This window comes from Eretmochelys imbricata, chromosome 1 (genome assembly GCF_965152235.1).
Source record: "Eretmochelys imbricata isolate rEreImb1 chromosome 1, rEreImb1.hap1, whole genome shotgun sequence".
Classification (NCBI taxonomy): domain Eukaryota; kingdom Metazoa; phylum Chordata; order Testudines; family Cheloniidae; genus Eretmochelys; species Eretmochelys imbricata.
This window is the reverse complement of record NC_135572.1, coordinates 296,433,037-296,449,405: the sequence shown is the minus strand read 5'-3', so window position 1 is coordinate 296,449,405 and position 16,369 is coordinate 296,433,037. Positions and strand designations below refer to the sequence as shown.

At 38.9% G+C, this 16,369-nt stretch overlaps 1 protein-coding gene across 1 annotated transcript in view; it reads left to right on the top strand.

Annotated features, from left to right (window-relative positions):
- The window catches only part of HELB (DNA helicase B), a 38,046-nt gene extending 22,376 nt beyond the window's left edge, over window positions 1-15,670 (top strand). The window contains exons 7-13 of the mRNA XM_077833307.1: window positions 6,416-6,546; window positions 7,738-7,822; window positions 9,639-9,698; window positions 11,092-11,350; window positions 12,511-12,645; window positions 13,352-13,855; window positions 14,436-15,670. Of these exons, the coding sequence (XP_077689433.1) occupies window positions 6,416-6,546; window positions 7,738-7,822; window positions 9,639-9,698; window positions 11,092-11,350; window positions 12,511-12,645; window positions 13,352-13,855; window positions 14,436-14,525 (1,264 nt within the window). The 3' untranslated portion in view covers window positions 14,526-15,670. The remainder of the gene's footprint in view (window positions 1-6,415; window positions 6,547-7,737; window positions 7,823-9,638; window positions 9,699-11,091; window positions 11,351-12,510; window positions 12,646-13,351; window positions 13,856-14,435) is intronic.
- Window positions 15,671-16,369: the final 699 nt, after the last annotated feature.

Sequence of the window (16,369 nt, the reverse complement as noted above, 5' to 3'; positions counted from 1 at the left end):
TGCATAATAATAATAATACCAACTTTCTTTTACAAATTTCCTTGCTAATAGCAGGAAAAACAGAAGAATTACTTCCAGGCTGTCCTTATTTTGTTCTATAATCAGGCTAGTGAATTACCCCACTCACTGGTCATTTATGAAATTCATGAGGTGGTGTACCTCAGTTTCCCCTCTTGTACAACAGGCCATGTTTGCAATAGTTTCTCTGCTGTACCAAGCTTTACGTTTATTCTCAGGTAATCGCTGAGACACAGCTTCAGATTTTAGCACTGTACACACACACACACACACACACACACACACACACACACACACACACACACACACACACACACACACACACACACACACACACACACACACACACACACACACACACACCCCCCCCCCCCCTTAGGGTTAACCTGTCCCCCTTATTTTCAGGCTTGACTTGTTTTTTTCACCTCCCTTTCCTGGAGGGCCTTAATCTGAGTCTTCCAGTAGCTTGTTTGCTGACCAGATGTATTCGTTATTTGCAGCTCCTTTGTGCCCATCAGCGAAGTAATTTGCATTTACACAGAGGCTTACTAGCTTGCTTCTGGATCCAAAGCTGTTAGCCGTTTAGAGAGTGTCTTAAAAGGGAAACATTCCACTTCCACTAGCGTTCTGATTACTTTCCACTTTCATCTCCTGCTCCAAAACAAACAGATCTGAAAAAGAAAGCACAACCTATTGTGGCTCCTTTTGGAGCCCTATATGGATTTTAATGAAGTACCATGTTTTATTTGCATTTCTTTTACCCCTTCTCCAGTATACACTGCACATGTCCTGGGAAAGTGCACATTCCTTCCATATAGTTTAACCTCCATAACATTATATTAGCCATATTAATTTTACACAAGGTGTAACTGCCTCCCCCATGCCCACAGAGTTTTCATGCACACCCACCAAAGCAACAATCTAATCCCCCAGAGCCATCCCAAGGCTCAGTGTTCCCATCATTCCTCCCCTTTTCCTTTTCTTTTACCTGTACGCGCACACACAATTCTCTTTTGCCTAACATCCCTTGCACTGTGATTACTCTTTTTACACAACTGTACCTCGATTACACCTTGTACAACTAGACGCAACCAGGAGCAGCCAAGTTAAGTTCAAATGGAAACCCCTTACATCCTTTAGTGATTTTGATTACATTACCCAATAGTCAAATAATTTTGATCAGATTCTCTCTCTGCCTGCAGCAGTCCCTTATAGACCCTAACATGCCATAGGCCTTGATTCTGCAAACTGCTCTGTGCAGGGGGACCCCTCTATCCTCATGAGCAGCTTGCAGAGTGAAGGTTTTGTTTGCAACTAGTTTTGAATTGCTGTATAAAATTTGATAAACATGGTCAGTACACTTGTCTTTATTCTGACCTTTCATTTGCAATTACACCTTTATCATGGATTTGTGGTAAACTACCATTTATAAACGGGGATAAAATCAATGACTTAAAAAGAAAAAACTTTCAAATTTAATTGAAAGACATTTGTCATCTTAAAATAAACCTGTTTACAAATAAAATTTGCAGTGATGACAACCTATGATCAGGCCTAAATTTATTATCTGTTAAAATAATTTAATTAAAATAATATGTTGTAGCACTCAACCCTCCTCAAATGTTAATGGGTTACAGGTTGCCTGCTCTTTTTAACTATATACAGAATTGGGGCAGGGAAACATCTTTAACTTTCAATTCATGCTTTATTAATATGCCACAGGGTATTGCAGTAAGTATCTGTTATTTCTAGTCTTTACAAATGGAGTGAATAAGGTTGCCAACCCTCCCGGTTTTGCCATGAGTCTCCCGGAATCGGGCTCTATCTCCTGGAGTCTACTGCAGCCAAACTGGGAGATTTTAGGCTGCTAAAAGTCTGGCGACGCAGCGGGGGCCCAGGGCTAAGGCTGCCTGCCTGCCCTGGCCCTGTGCTGCTCCCGGAAGGGGCCAGCATGTTCCTGTGGCCCCTGAGGGGGGGCAGGGGTCTCCATGTGCTGCCCGCGCCCCAAGTGCTGACTCCACAGCTTTCATTGGCCAGGAACTGTGGGCAATGGGAGCTGCGGGGGCAGCCGCACAGGGGCCGCAGGGACATGCTGCCCGCTTCTGGGAGTGGCGTGAGGATGGGGTAGTGCGTGGAGCCTCCTGGCCCCGCTTACCTCTGGCAGCTCCCAGTTGGTGGTGCAGCGGGGCTAGGCAGTCTCCGCTCCCACAGCTCCCATTGGCCGTAGTTCCTGGCCAATGGGATCTGTGGAATTGGCGCTCAGGGCATGGGCAGTGCGCAGGGCAGGGACATGCCAGCCACTTCTGGGAGCAACGCGGGGCCAGTGCAACCAGGAGCTGCCTGCACCCCAACCCCTTGCTCCAGCCCTGAGTCCCCTCCTGCACCCAAACTTCCTCCCAGAGATCGCACCCCTCACTCCCTTCAGCACCCCAATCACCTGACCCAGCTCTGAGCTCCCTTCTGGACCCTGCACCCCACACCATCTCCTGCACCCCAAACCTCTGCCCCAGGCTCAGCTGAGCCCCCTCCCACATTCCAGCCCCCTCGGCTCCAGCACAGAGCCCACATCCCCTACCACACTCCAAACCTCTGCCCGAGGTGGGTGGGAGAAGAGTGAGCAATAGAGGGAGATGGGATGGAGTGAGCAGGGCAGGTCCTCGGAGAAGGGGTGAGGCAAAGGGCAGGGGCGGGGCAAGAGCATTTGGGTTTGTGTGATCAGATGGTAACCCAAGGAGCGAATGCTGGTAATTACATTTTTCCAAATATCAGTACTTTCAGTTTTTGTTGTGAAGAAAAGCTTTTCCTTTACTACTTTTGGTTTCAGTTAGCTAGCAGGTGCAAAGACAATATTTTCTTTATTTGGTCTAGCTAATTCAAAGTTGAAAAACTGACTGGGAATAAAAAAAACAATGGAAGAGGAAACCAACCTTGTCTTTCTAATCTATGAATAAAAAACATGTGAGAATGAGCTCTACTAATTCTACAAATGTGAAGTTGGTAGGGCTAGATTTTGAAAGGTATTTAGGCACTTTAACATGCAGATAGGCGACTAGAGAGATTTTCAAAAGCACCTGAAGTTAGGCTCCCAGAGGGATTTTCAGAAGTGTCTATCTGTATCTTTAGGGACCTAAATATCTTTATGCAGGGTTCACGTTTTGTATCTTGTGCGGGCTAAGTTTATTGCACTCATCAGGGGCTTTTTGCATCCCTCCATTGTAGCCCACAAGCTGTTTGTGTGCCACTTTCGCACTCCCCTCTTTCAGGAAATCCTTGCAACTTCTCCACCATAGCTGGGGCTCTGTGGCCCTTTCCCCCTGTGCCTGGGGCTCTGTCTCTCCCTGTCACATGCCAGGATCCTCCAAAAATTTCCTCCTCTCACTACAAGGGTCTTTGTGCCTCATTCCCTCCTCCTTCACATACCAGGGTCTCCCTTTCTTCCCCCCCATGCTAGGGGCTGTGTGCATGCCCCCACTATTCTCCTCGTCTTCTATTGCCTGAATTTAGGTGTCAACATGTTAAACTCTGTTGGGAGAATGTGCAGAGAGAAGTTGAGTATTGTTATGCTGGAAAGCTTTAATGGTGCCATCAACCAGTTCTTTGAGTTATAGACAGTTGCAGAGGTGCTTGAAGCAGGGGCTATGCTCACCAGATGGCAAGAGCTCCATGTGTCATCTTATTTTTTCCCCTTTCAGTTTTCCAATTTTCCAAAAATCGATAGGATGATTGCATATTATGCCTAGAATATTCACTGAAATTTTCGAATTGATCATATGTGGCATTCAAAAGTTATCACTTTACAGACAGACAGCAAGAAGTGCTATTGAGTTGATAAGGCATAGACAAGTTTTTGGCTCAAAAATGGCCCCTGTTGACTACAAACAATCAATTCACTAATTATAGTTAATTCCTCCTTTGTATAATCAGTTATATTTTGAATTTAAAACTGTTTTTTGGTAAACCTTTTTTTCTGATGTATCCAGCAACTTTTATCCAGCAACAGTTTTTCTTTAACTAATAACCATTTTAAAATGCTGTTTTTGTGCATTTTTAATTCTAATGTCCATTCAAATGCAGATTGACACAAATCCCAAGTAAAAAAATTATCCTATAGCAAATAAGACATTTGTCGTTCACCATTTTCTAACATAAGAAATTTAAAAATTAAGAATCTGAGTAATTGTACATTGAGATGTATAATTGCTTAAATAAATACACTATATCTTCCTGGTTAACAACAATTAGTGCCAAATGTAGTATAAAAAGGGTGTATATAGTTACCGTAGAACGTTAGAAATACGAATACCTCAGGAATGGAGGTTGTTTGTAACTCTGAATATGACATGATGGTGGTTCTTTCAAACGTTTACAACTGAGCATTCACTAATACAGCTTTGAAACTTTACTATGCAAAAGAAAAATGCTGCCTTCCCCCCCCCCCTTTTTATTTTTTACATGTAACACAGTACTACACTGTATTTGCTTTTTTTGGGTCTTGTCTGCTGCTACCTGATTGTGTACTTCCGGTTCCAAATGAGGTATGTAGTTGCCTGGTCAGTTTGTAACTCTGATGCTCATAACTCTGAGGGTCTACTGGAGTTGCAAATCAGTGTTTTATTTGTTATACCAAGCAATGAGAATGACCTCTTCTTTAGGAAAGTAATTAAAAAGTTCAAATATAAAACAAGATTAAAATCGATTATTTAAATGCAGATTTCCTGCTTACTGATTTACAACATTTTTTTTAAATATTAAATCAATCCATCCAAATGATAAATGCAACAAATGGCAACTTCTAAGAATTGACTAAAATACAACTAATATTTAGGTTATTAGACCCATGTAACCATATCTTTCTGCTTAAGTATAAGTTTTTTCTTTAATTTTTTCCCTTAAGACTCAACATTTAATATTGACAGGTTTCAGAGTAACAGCTGTGTTAGTCTGTATTCGCAAAAAAAAAAAAGGAGTACTTGTGGCACCTTAGACACTAACCAATTTATTTGAGCATAAGCTTTCGTGAGCTACAGCTCACTTCATCGGATGCATACTGTGGAAAGTACAGAAGATCTTTTTATACACACAAAGCATGAAAAATGGGTGTTTACCACTACAAAAGGTTTTCTCTCCCCCTACCCCACTCTCCTGCTGGTAATAGCTTATCTAAAGTGATCACTCTCCTTACAATGTGTATGATAATCAAGGTGGGCCATTTCCAGCACAAATCTAGGGTTTAACAAGAACGTCTGGCGGGGGCGGGGGGGTAGGAAAAAACAAGGGGAAATAGGTTACCTTGCATAATGACTTAGCCACTCCCAGTCTCTATTCAAGCCTAAGTTAATTGTATCCAAGGAAATGGCCCAACTTGATTATCATACGCACTGTAAGGAGAGTGATCACTTTAGATAAGCTATTACCTGCAGGAGAGTGGGGTGGGGGGAGAGAGAACCTTTTTTAGTGGTAAACACCCATTTTTTCATGCTTTGTGTGTATAAAAAGATCTTCTGTACTTTCCACAGTATGCATCCAATGAAGTAAGCTGTAGCTCACGAAAGCTTGTGCTCAGATAAATTGGTTAGTCTCTAAGGTGCCACAAGTACTCCTTTTTGCGAACATTTAATATTGTCATTCATTTTATTGACTTAGGCTCTGAACACATGAATACTTTAAGCTTGTGCGTAACTTTCAGCAAACAAGTAATCCTGTTGATTTCAGTGTGACTACTCATGTTCTTAAAATAAAGAACATGCCTAAGTGTTTGAAAAATTGAGGTCTTGGGGCCCTGTCATGCAAGGGGTTGAGTGTCCTCTTCACTCTTTGACTTTAACAGTTCAGGGCACTCTGAAACTTTCAGGACGGGGCCCTTATAGAGAATCAAGTGCTGTAGCCAGTTATTCACAAAATTTACGCTGCCAATTAGAGTGTTTTCTTCTGTAGTATTCTGAATTCCCCCACCAGGACACTATCTGGTTACTAAATAACAATTGCAGCATTGCAGGATTTAGAAATTAAAGAAATACTAATACTTTACTGTGATTTTTAGTTATGATCAAAAGCTTTTTCATTGTCTATATTGGGGTAGTCAATAGGTGGACCTCAGGCCAAATCCAGACAGCTGGACGCTTTTGAATGGACCACAAAATCTTTTTATTTACTTATTGTTATAATTGTTGTTTTTAGATTATTTTTCTCTGGAGTCTGGACCTTGACTATACCTTGACCAAGAAATTTTAATCTTGACAAAAAAAAAATGGATTACCATTTGTCTATATTTTATAGAGGTTAAAGGAGATATCCATAAAATTGTATAAGTAAACTTAACTGTGATGCAAAAGGTGGAGATGCACAGCTAGAATGCTTTAGTATTAAACTATTTTTGTCTTTTTCTTTTGTGGTTAAGAATCTCTCAGCGAAAATTCCCAGAGTTTGACTCAGTGATCAAAGTCTGTGATTGGAGTGAAACGTTGACAATGCCAAGCCCCGAGAAGAAATTTATTTATGTTGTTTTGCCTTCTGGACATGGTGCTCACTGTATGTTTGTATACTCAGTTAACAATTTGTTAATATTGCAAAAACTCTCATTTTCTCCTTTTGCAAAGTGTAACATATTTAACTGACATAAAATCAGTTTTATGTACTATATTACAGGAATGAACCATTTCAGTAAATTTGAATTAATCTAAATTATATGAAATTAGATTTTCAGTTATTTATCTTCTGACTTACGAGCTTACCCTTCAGGAATTAAATGCATGTACAGCAGTTTAAAAAACCCCAATTAAATGGATAAATAGTTATTTATATCATATTACTGTAAGGGGTACCATGGCACCAGGTAGTTGTGATGGGAATGGTGCAGAAGGCTGTATAGCTTAAGACCACTGTTTTCAAAAGTTTATCACTATTATCAGGAGCCAATTTGAGAGAACTTTAAATGAGGCTGGATTTCTAGAGGATAGGTGCTTGATCTGACAGCACCATGGGTTAGTTTTTTTGGGGAGCTGGTGGCAAGGCCATCAACTCTAGATTTTGCTTCCATCCTGTTTGTCAACAGCGTTCGTTTTTTTATTTTTAGGGTCTTTTGTTTGTTAACCTTTGAAATATTTTACATATAGCAAAATACAACTGTAGTGATAACACTTGTGGTTTGTTTTGGGTTTCTTTTTAAAGACATCCTAACCCCACCCCCAAATATAATATGGGGAAAGGAAAGTAATTGTCACGGTATTAATGTGTTCCAGTTTCTTAAGAAACTTATTCAGTGGACAGAACACTTACATTTATTTTCATATGGGCTATGTTACAAAGTTAAAACGTCTAGTTTTAGGGCTTTTTTTTTTTTTTTCCAAAATGTAATACTTAAATCCCCGATAAACTGTCCAGTCAAAGGATAACTCCAGAGGTTTTTTTTTTCTTTTAATGGGGGGAATATATTGTAAAAAGCCATGTAGCCTAGGGGAGCAAGAGGTTTTTCCCATGTCTTTTTCAGCACCATCGTCCCCCAGATTTGAGATATGGGACATCTGCATTGCTTGCCACAATTGTTATTTTATTTATTTATTTTTGTTTAAATGAAGCTTCCTATTTCAGGTAACCAAAATTTAGCACACTGGGGAATTGAAGCAGGTTATATAAGCAAATTCTGTTTTCATATTGAATTGTATTTTTTTCTCTTAAATTATTTATTGTTCTACACACTTAATTTTCTTTGTCCATTATCAGATTTGCAAACTGCCATAAAAACTTTACTTGAAAAAGGACCTGGACTACAAGATGCCAAACAATCACAGTTCATTGCTTTCAGAAGGTATCAAAGCATGTATGCAGACTTTGAAAGAACTCTTGCTAGCATCTTTGTTCTAAAAACAGAGTAAAAGAGACTGGAGGTGGTACTGGCGAAAATAGGCCAGTTATCTTCTCTCTCTGGCTTAGATTTATTTTTTTAATATGGAATGTTGATAGCTTAGTTTTCTACTGCTAATTTATGTGGTTCCTTTTGCACTATGTACTTTGCCAGAAACTATCCACATGGATGTTCATGTTCATCCTGGGGACAAGTAGCTCTCTGCTCAGGGTGCTTTGAGGACATCAACATTTCACATGCCAGTAGTACCAATCGAGTGATAACAAGCTGTCTTTCAGACTTGAATTGGAATAGCGTTCCTTATTCAGTTTCTGACTCCCAGCTTGTACCTTTGACCAGCTTTATAAGCTAATTAAGATGATTCTTGGTCTTCTAAATTCCTTATGATCTATTTTTCTTCACAATCTAGTCTCGTGTTAACGTTGTTAAGCTGTTCTAGTGCCAAGCAAATAATAATTCTCTACAAGCTTAATTGTCTCTTACGCACCCATATCTCAGTTTTTCAATTGTCCATATTACATTACAAAATATTTGTCATTTTGAAATTTTAATTTTCCAAATAATTACTGGAGTATTCATTGTACCACACAAGGTAATCTACAGTGGGAATGCTGTTGCAAGGGGTCACGGCCTTATTTGTCTTTTCAGCCAGGTCTGTTGCTCCTAAGATTAGTTCATTGCCTGTGCACATTTCTTCAGATTGCAATTGCATTTTTACTTATTTCCAGACTGCGTTAGTATCTATGTGGCTGGTAATTTAAAAGCCCCCTCCAACCTCCAAAACTTTTTGCCTAGTGCAAATGAGACACAAAATCAATAGTTGAGAGGCTCTATTTCTGACTTTGCCTCAGATTTTTTGTGTGACATTGTGCTAGTTATTTAATCTCCAAAAATGGGATAATATCTGCCTGACTCTCACAGGAGTGCTTTGAAGCTAAATTGATTATTTGTAAAATGCTTTGCGATCCTCTAATGTAAACCATGTAATAAGAGAAATTGTTGATCTAATATCCAATAGGAACCAAGCCTGCAGCATTAAATTGTAAAGAAAATTGATCTTCTTCTGATGCTTTTCTTGGGGAAGGGGCAGAATTTGGAGTTGTAAAAACCCCAAATTCTAAAACATTAGTAGTGATTTCTGGATATTTTACCTATATTTTATTTATATTGTGAACATGAAGTGGCTCTGAAGTTGTTTGTTTTTAATTTCTCTGGTCAGCTTTGAAGAGGATCTTTCAGAATATTTATCATCAGACCTGAGTCCTCTAAATTCTACCACACTGTTATTGATTAAGCTCCATTTAAATGTACTATTTAGCAAATCTTGTGGGAACATAATCTGCAATGACAAGATTTTAAGAGTTCTTAAGACCTCCAAGTTTCCAGAAAAGAAACATGAAAATGCTGGACTCCTTTTAGTTCCAAAGAGTCTATGGACAGACAAGCACTAATACTTGAATATACTAATTCTTGTTTTGCTGTGCTGTCTTGGAAGCAAACCCAGTTTACCTAGGTATACTTTTTGCAAGCTGCTTGCCTTACTACTTCTGGAATTAAAATAAAACAAAACTGTTCTTTTTGCAGCAGCATCTTCTGAACTACCTCTGAATTCAAATGCTTTTTGTAATGGTCAGTAGAAGATTGTCATTGCTAAATACGTGTCCTCTTTCAGTTTGAACACACTTGTTTCTAGATAATGGACATTTATTTTTTGTACATGCCTTCTGTTGGTAACATTGTGCCTCTTTCATGTTTGTAGGCAAGACTGTGATCTAATAAATGAACTCTGTTGTCAGCACTATTCAAAACATTTAACCAGGTAAGACAATGTTTTGAGTCTAAAGGTTTATAGTGTGTATACATTTGCCTTTTCTCCCTTCATCTTATTTTATGTTTTAAAATTGTTTCATGCAAGGGGCTAACATTCTAAATACACTAAATGAAAATATTTTAAACTTGAAAAATTGTTTTTTGTACAATGTGTTGTTTGGCATGTCCTCTAATTGCCACCTGAACAGCCAGCAGAAAGGTTCCGTGACATTTCTGGAAGTTTGATTGAAAACCCTTGGGTCTTGGCTAGTGATCCTCTCTCTCGTTAAAAGAGGTGTTAATGTCCTAAAGTCAAGTTTTTTGTGAGCTGTTGCTGAGCATTAAAGTTGACCAGCAAACAATTATTTAAAAAAAAATTGAGTTACAGCTATTTTTTGGTGCTGTGACAGGACATGCCTGTCATACTCCTGCCTCTTCCACAAACGCAGACCACTCTGAGACCTTCTTATTGATAACGTTGGCATATACTTTATTTACAGTGTCTGTCCTTCCACCAATACAGATCAGTGCATTGACACCTTTGCACTGTTTTCCAGCTTTCTGGCCTCTCTCCTGACAAGGGTTGGATTGAAGTGCCTCTACTCAGAGAACTCCCCTAGAAGGCTCCCCTAGCCACCTCTCTCTCTCCTTTCCTCTTCCAGAACCTTTTTCTTGTGCTCTTTTAACCCCAGTTACCAGGCACACCTGTGACCAATGAGGCCCTCCTTGAGGAAACCTAATTGGTGCTAACAGTGATGAGAGTGCTGAAGCAAGGTCCACCAGGGTATAAATTTAGACTACAGATTGAAGGGTAGTATATAGTTTTATCTCCTGTTGGCATAAGTGAGAGAGAGGACTGAATAAATTGCTTGGGTAGATTATGATCTCTGTGTAGTAACCAAATTTCTAAGTATTGTTCGTCCAGTATCTTATTGTCCCTGCTTATCACCCAATGGGAAAATTTGCTCACCTTCAGGATGATTCCTGTTCCTGCTCATTGTCCCTCTGCCTCCCAAACCAACTATCTTCTCCCATTACTTGCCTTTCTTCTCTGTGCATTTCTCTCCCAAAGGCAAGTCCCTTCCACTCCCTTCTCTATGCAAGTTGCTAAAATGATGAGTTGCAAAATAGTCATGACTTCAGCATTAACCCTTCAGTGAGATAGGAGAGTTCTTACCTCTTGGAGCCATCACTTCAGATGGTCCTTTCATAGAGTCAGGAAGCCCATCTATGTTTATATTTAGAAGATTATCTTCACAATTACGAAGGCTAGCAATTTTATTTTTAAATGAAAGCTTAGTGTGCATATCTGAATTGGTCATATGAGCCACACAAGTACGTTGAGTGAATTGCAAATAAATATTTGTTTTGTTTCATTTTTTTTCCTGCCTCTCCTGATTCAGAAACCATAAAAATCGAATGGTGTTCCAATGTGATGACAAAATTTGTTCCACGAGAAATGCCTATCTCAAGGACCTTCTTCCAAAAAATAGCACAGCTTGCACAAGGGAAAGTGACTCTCAGAATCCTAATCAATGTGAATGCAGAGGGTGCTGTGGAAGAAAAGCCTTCCTGAGTGGACAAAAGCTACCTTGTGATCTTGGGGGCAGTGCTGAGGATGACAGACGACTGTGCAATGGAGAAATATTTTTCATAACAGATGTATGTATTCTTTTGAAAGATTAATAATTTATTGTTAGGATTTACACAAAATATCTGGCTACAGTCTTCATTGAGGCACAGTTCCTTTAGCCCACAGTATACATTTGACATCACAACATGCTCATGTGATTCAGCATTCTTGTCACAAAAAAGAACTAGAATTGCAATAGCAGAGATTTTGGCAGAATGTTGTGGGGAAACTTCTTCAGCACCTGGCCTGACTTGTCCAGTGCTATGAACCCCTTGCTGTTATGAGTTTCTTTCAAATGTGAGTGTCTGGGTTGTTTTTTTTTTTTTTTTAATTGCAGTAAATATGGTATTATCTTTAGGACAAACACTTGGTTAAAAACCTGAGAACTGGCTTCTCCCTCTTGGGTTTGAGGGAAATGCTGAGGAAGGAGGGTTTATGGCTGCCGGGTAGTGGGACCAGGTAGGCCAGGGAGTCATTTCACAACAATTCAGGGGCGGGGAGGGACAAAGTTGCATCAGCATCCCCATTTTCACTTTCCTGCTGAGGCCACTGTTGCTTGTGAGGGGGTCAGAGGGTGGTCCCATCCCAGAAGAGGATGAGGAGATGGTAGGCTGGTTCTGTCCTCAGGAATATGGGCATGGGGTAGTCCTCACCAATGGCTAGGGGCTTAGCTCATTCTGCACTCAGCTCCAGATGCTGTTGTGGCTTCCTATATAGCTGGTGCTGCCAACATGAGAATTAGGAACCTTGGCCTGGCCCTGCCCAGCCTGCCCCACAGTGGCCCCTGCGGGCCTGGGGTAGATACTGCAATACTGGCTGGAAAGGGGATATGAGAAATTTGGGAAGGGGCAATTGGTCCCCCACCAATGAGGCCCCTGCAGGTAGGGACAGCAGTCAGAAACCAGATCTTCTGGGGACTAGTAGCTAAGAAGCAGGAGTGGAGACAAACTTGAATAAAGGACAGCAAGTTATTTTCCTTACAGGGTGTTTGTTTTGAAATAGGGGAGGAGTCAACTGAGACTTCTATCATCACATATGCTTTCTTTGAATTAAGCCTGTTGTGCAGTTGTTGTTGAAAGAACTGGGTCAGTTAATGATTCCATAGCTACAGCCTTTTAAACTGTTTACATGTTGATCTGATTTCTACTACAACCTAGTCATGAAGTCTCCTCACATGCTGGTTCTATAGGATGTAGAAGTCAATAGGTGTCGTTTATTGACCATCAGCAGCACGTATGGCTCCAAATTCACTGTGGTGTATGAGGCACTGAGGAGAGAGTGTCAAATAAGGCATGCATGGGCCAGAACTATTCACACATTTCAGGTAAGAACTGTAATTCAGCACAGTTATGTCAACCAGTAAAAAGTCTGACTGCAGTGTTGCTCTGTAATTTCACGGGAAGATTTGGTTTCAGGAGCACCCTTAAGACATAAAGTCCTTAAAGATAACATAGGAACAACTTTGGGGTGTAAGGGAAGGAAGTGGTGTGACACTGGCTCTTTTGGTTTACCCTCCCACTGGGATTAGCTGAGTAGCTTTACAGTAAGTCTGAATGAAGGCACTGATTGATCCAATGGAAATTAACTTACTATCCAGTAATACTTAAAAAAATAAAAATGTTACATAAGTTGACTAGTCTAAATCAAATTCCATCATAGACATCCAGTATTGTGAAGCATTAGTTACTCCATTTTCTGCAGGCAAGTGGGATGTGTGAATGTAGTTGACTTGTTTTGTTGTTGTGGACATGGAAATTGAAACAAACTTGAGAGGCCACTGCCATTCCTATGAGAAACTAAAACTTTGAGAATTTAGGCAAAGAAGAATCTCCTTCATTTACAGACTTGTTCAGAATCCTGCCTTCTAGTCCAACTTTGTCTACACACTAGTATGCACCTATGTAAGTAACTTCATGCCCATACTTCCATAGTTAACTGATGGTACTTCTCTAGTAAGCCCTTGTTTCTTGTTATTTTAAATACTTTTAATTTGTTAAGAGTTCTTAAAAATCTCTGTGTGTGTGTTTCAGGGTTCAGAGGAAAAAACAATTGTCTACGTAGTCGGGAATGCAGGCCCACAGCACTGGCAGCATGTATACACAGCTGTGACAAGAGGACGCTGCCGGGTCTATATTGTGGCTGAACCGACTCAACTCAGGAAAGCAGTTTCTACAAAGAGCTTTCCCAGAAAAACTCGCTTACAACAACGTTTAAGAGAGACCTTTGCAGAAACGAGCGACTTTCCAGAACAAATGTCATCTCACCTAAAGGGTTGTTGGCAAAGTCAAGGGCATGATGTTCAACCTGGTCCTATTTCAGTAGCTGAGGATATTCCCCTCTCTTCTGTACCTGTTGAAGATGACTTCATTAAAGCAGAAGAGTCTGTAGCTCTGAATGACGTACAAACTAATAATGGACAGTGGAGTACTGCTGAACTGGCCAGTGCAGGTAGTGAGACTCCAGTTAAATCAACTCGATGTAAAAGACAAGGCAGTTTTACAGATCGTTTTGAAAGTCCTTCAAAACTTACCATGGTAAGAAACCCTTTAAAGAGCATTTAAAATAAAACTTTTGCATAGAGCTGGTTGAGAATTCTTCAACTAAACATTTTGGCCGAAAATGCAGTTTCATCAAAACCAAAACTTTTGGGGGGAACATATCAGTTTAATTACTCTTTTGTTGGGAAAGTTTCCTCAGGTCTCTCATATGGAATGAATGAGAGGATGAAGCTTGTCAGAGTAATTAATGGTTACTGTTTGAACTAGTTATGATCTTAGAAGTAATATTTGATAAATTGTTGTTGATCGCACTGGCTCTTTGACTTGCTCAAAATTGATGGCTATAAACAACAACAAAAATTGTAGGGGCTGACCTGCTGTGCAAAAACTACATTATTAATATAAACTGTGCCATTTCTTTTATACACATTAAATTCTACTAAAGTCTCTCCTGGGGTTTGCCACTTGTGTATTAGTTTAGAAATTATTTTCAAAAAACACCTCTGTCATCAATGAAAATCTTTTTATGAAAATGATCCTTGTTGCATAGTAACATTTTACTATATTTTAAGTGCTATTTGCAGGCCTCATCACTCTCTCCCTGTTTGTTTGACAGGTAAATGTAGAAGACTCGCCCCTTGGATCAACCAGACTTCAGAATCTGACTTTGAGGAGCCCAACTCCCAAGCAGCTTTTTGGACCTTAACAATCAAGTACATTAATTAATATGACACTTAAATATGTTATACAACTCCCAATAAGATATTGGAACAGAGAAATTCTGGAGGATCGGTCTTAATTTTTAAAATACTGTGCAAGTTTTTTTAGGAGCATCGTTTTTAATATGGACTTTTTATATTCAGAATTTAATTTGTGTTTAGCATAAGATATGGCCAACTTTTTCTTGAATGCTAAGATGTCTGTATATTTTTTTTATTGTAGCTGAACAAATGTCTTTTAATAGACGCTTTGAGGTCCTAAAGATCTGTTCTTCAGAAGAAGGGAATTTCTTGGCCCATAGTATTTAAGCCTATATAAATTGTTGATGCAACACAAAGTATTATGGTTTGATAGTGGCAGTCAGTTCATACCCATGTTAAGTCTTTAGTCAAAATGCATGGTATTACTTATGTGTATTTTTCTTCTGTAACCATGTCCTCTACATAACTTCATGGAAGTTTGGGTGTGACAAATAGGTACTAACTAGCATGTTGCCACCATACAGGATCATGAAGTTGAGTCAGATCTTGCTCTGAACAGATTGTAATGAAAAATAGGGCTTTTAAAGTGTGGTCAAGTGCGAAATGTGAATTCCTTTTACTATCCTGGATAATTACTTCGCTTGATAGTCAAGTTTTAAATTTGCACAATTAATATATACTGATATTTGGATGGCTTATATTTGCCTAGCACAGTGGGGTCCTGGTTCATGATTGGGACTCCTACGTTCTGGAATAATACTTTGCATATTTCATCATAGATTATTTAAAATCCCAATATTTAGCTAAAGAGGCTTGCATTTCTTGTCCTAGATACACTTGTGGTAGAAATACTTTCAAAAAACTGAAAAAAGATCCTGAAATGTGATTATCTCTGCAATAGTTTGTAAATATGCTATTTTTTCCTGTTGTCTAATACATACAAATACCATCTCGTTGTTAAGAATATTGTCTTCAAATCACTGTTTATTCCATTTTATACAGTTTTTTCCATACAAATATTTGCAAGTTTGAGTTCCCAAAATCCATACATAGACGATAAATATCATGCTATTAAAGTATTAAATTTGTACAAAAATACTTTACAGTTTAATACTTTATTTGTTACAAATAAAAATACATATTTAAGTGACTCATGAACTTTGTTTTTACATGATTTGGGGTTAAATTTCATATTGACTGATCTTCTGGCAGTGCTGAAACATGAATGAAACATTACGCTTGTGTGTGCACGGCAGGTAAGCTTGTTCATATAAAGGAAAACAGCATGGGGGGGATAGTCTTCCTAAACAATTTATATTGACCCAAAACAAATCTGGTTGTAAGATAGATATGAAGACTCTACAATTAATATACAAATTCAGTATCTTTATATTCACCAAATAACAATAATTACCAATGACAACTTGAATACTGGAACAAATCAAAGCAGCTGCTGGTGAACATTAAAAGCAACTGGCAGTATTTTATTGCTTCAAGGGGGGTGGGCAGGAAAGAATTTGTCATATATTTGTAAAATGTATTTACAATTCCAATTTCTAAAAACTTGTAAGGGTAAATATGAAAAAGTCTTTTTTTAATAGACTTCATAAATCTATTAGTAACCCTCAAGAAACTGTTTTATTAGTAAGTAAAGATTTAGATTTGTATGTCCTTGTATGAATCATTCTCATTTAAATGGATTTTACATCAGTCCTCCATTGCTACTAGTAGTTAATATAATATAAACATTTCCACTTGACTTTTTTTAAAAAAAACCCTTTAATTTGATTTAAATAACTCGTTTAATTTTTATTCAGTAATCCTTCATCAGAAGTTTCCCACTACCTAA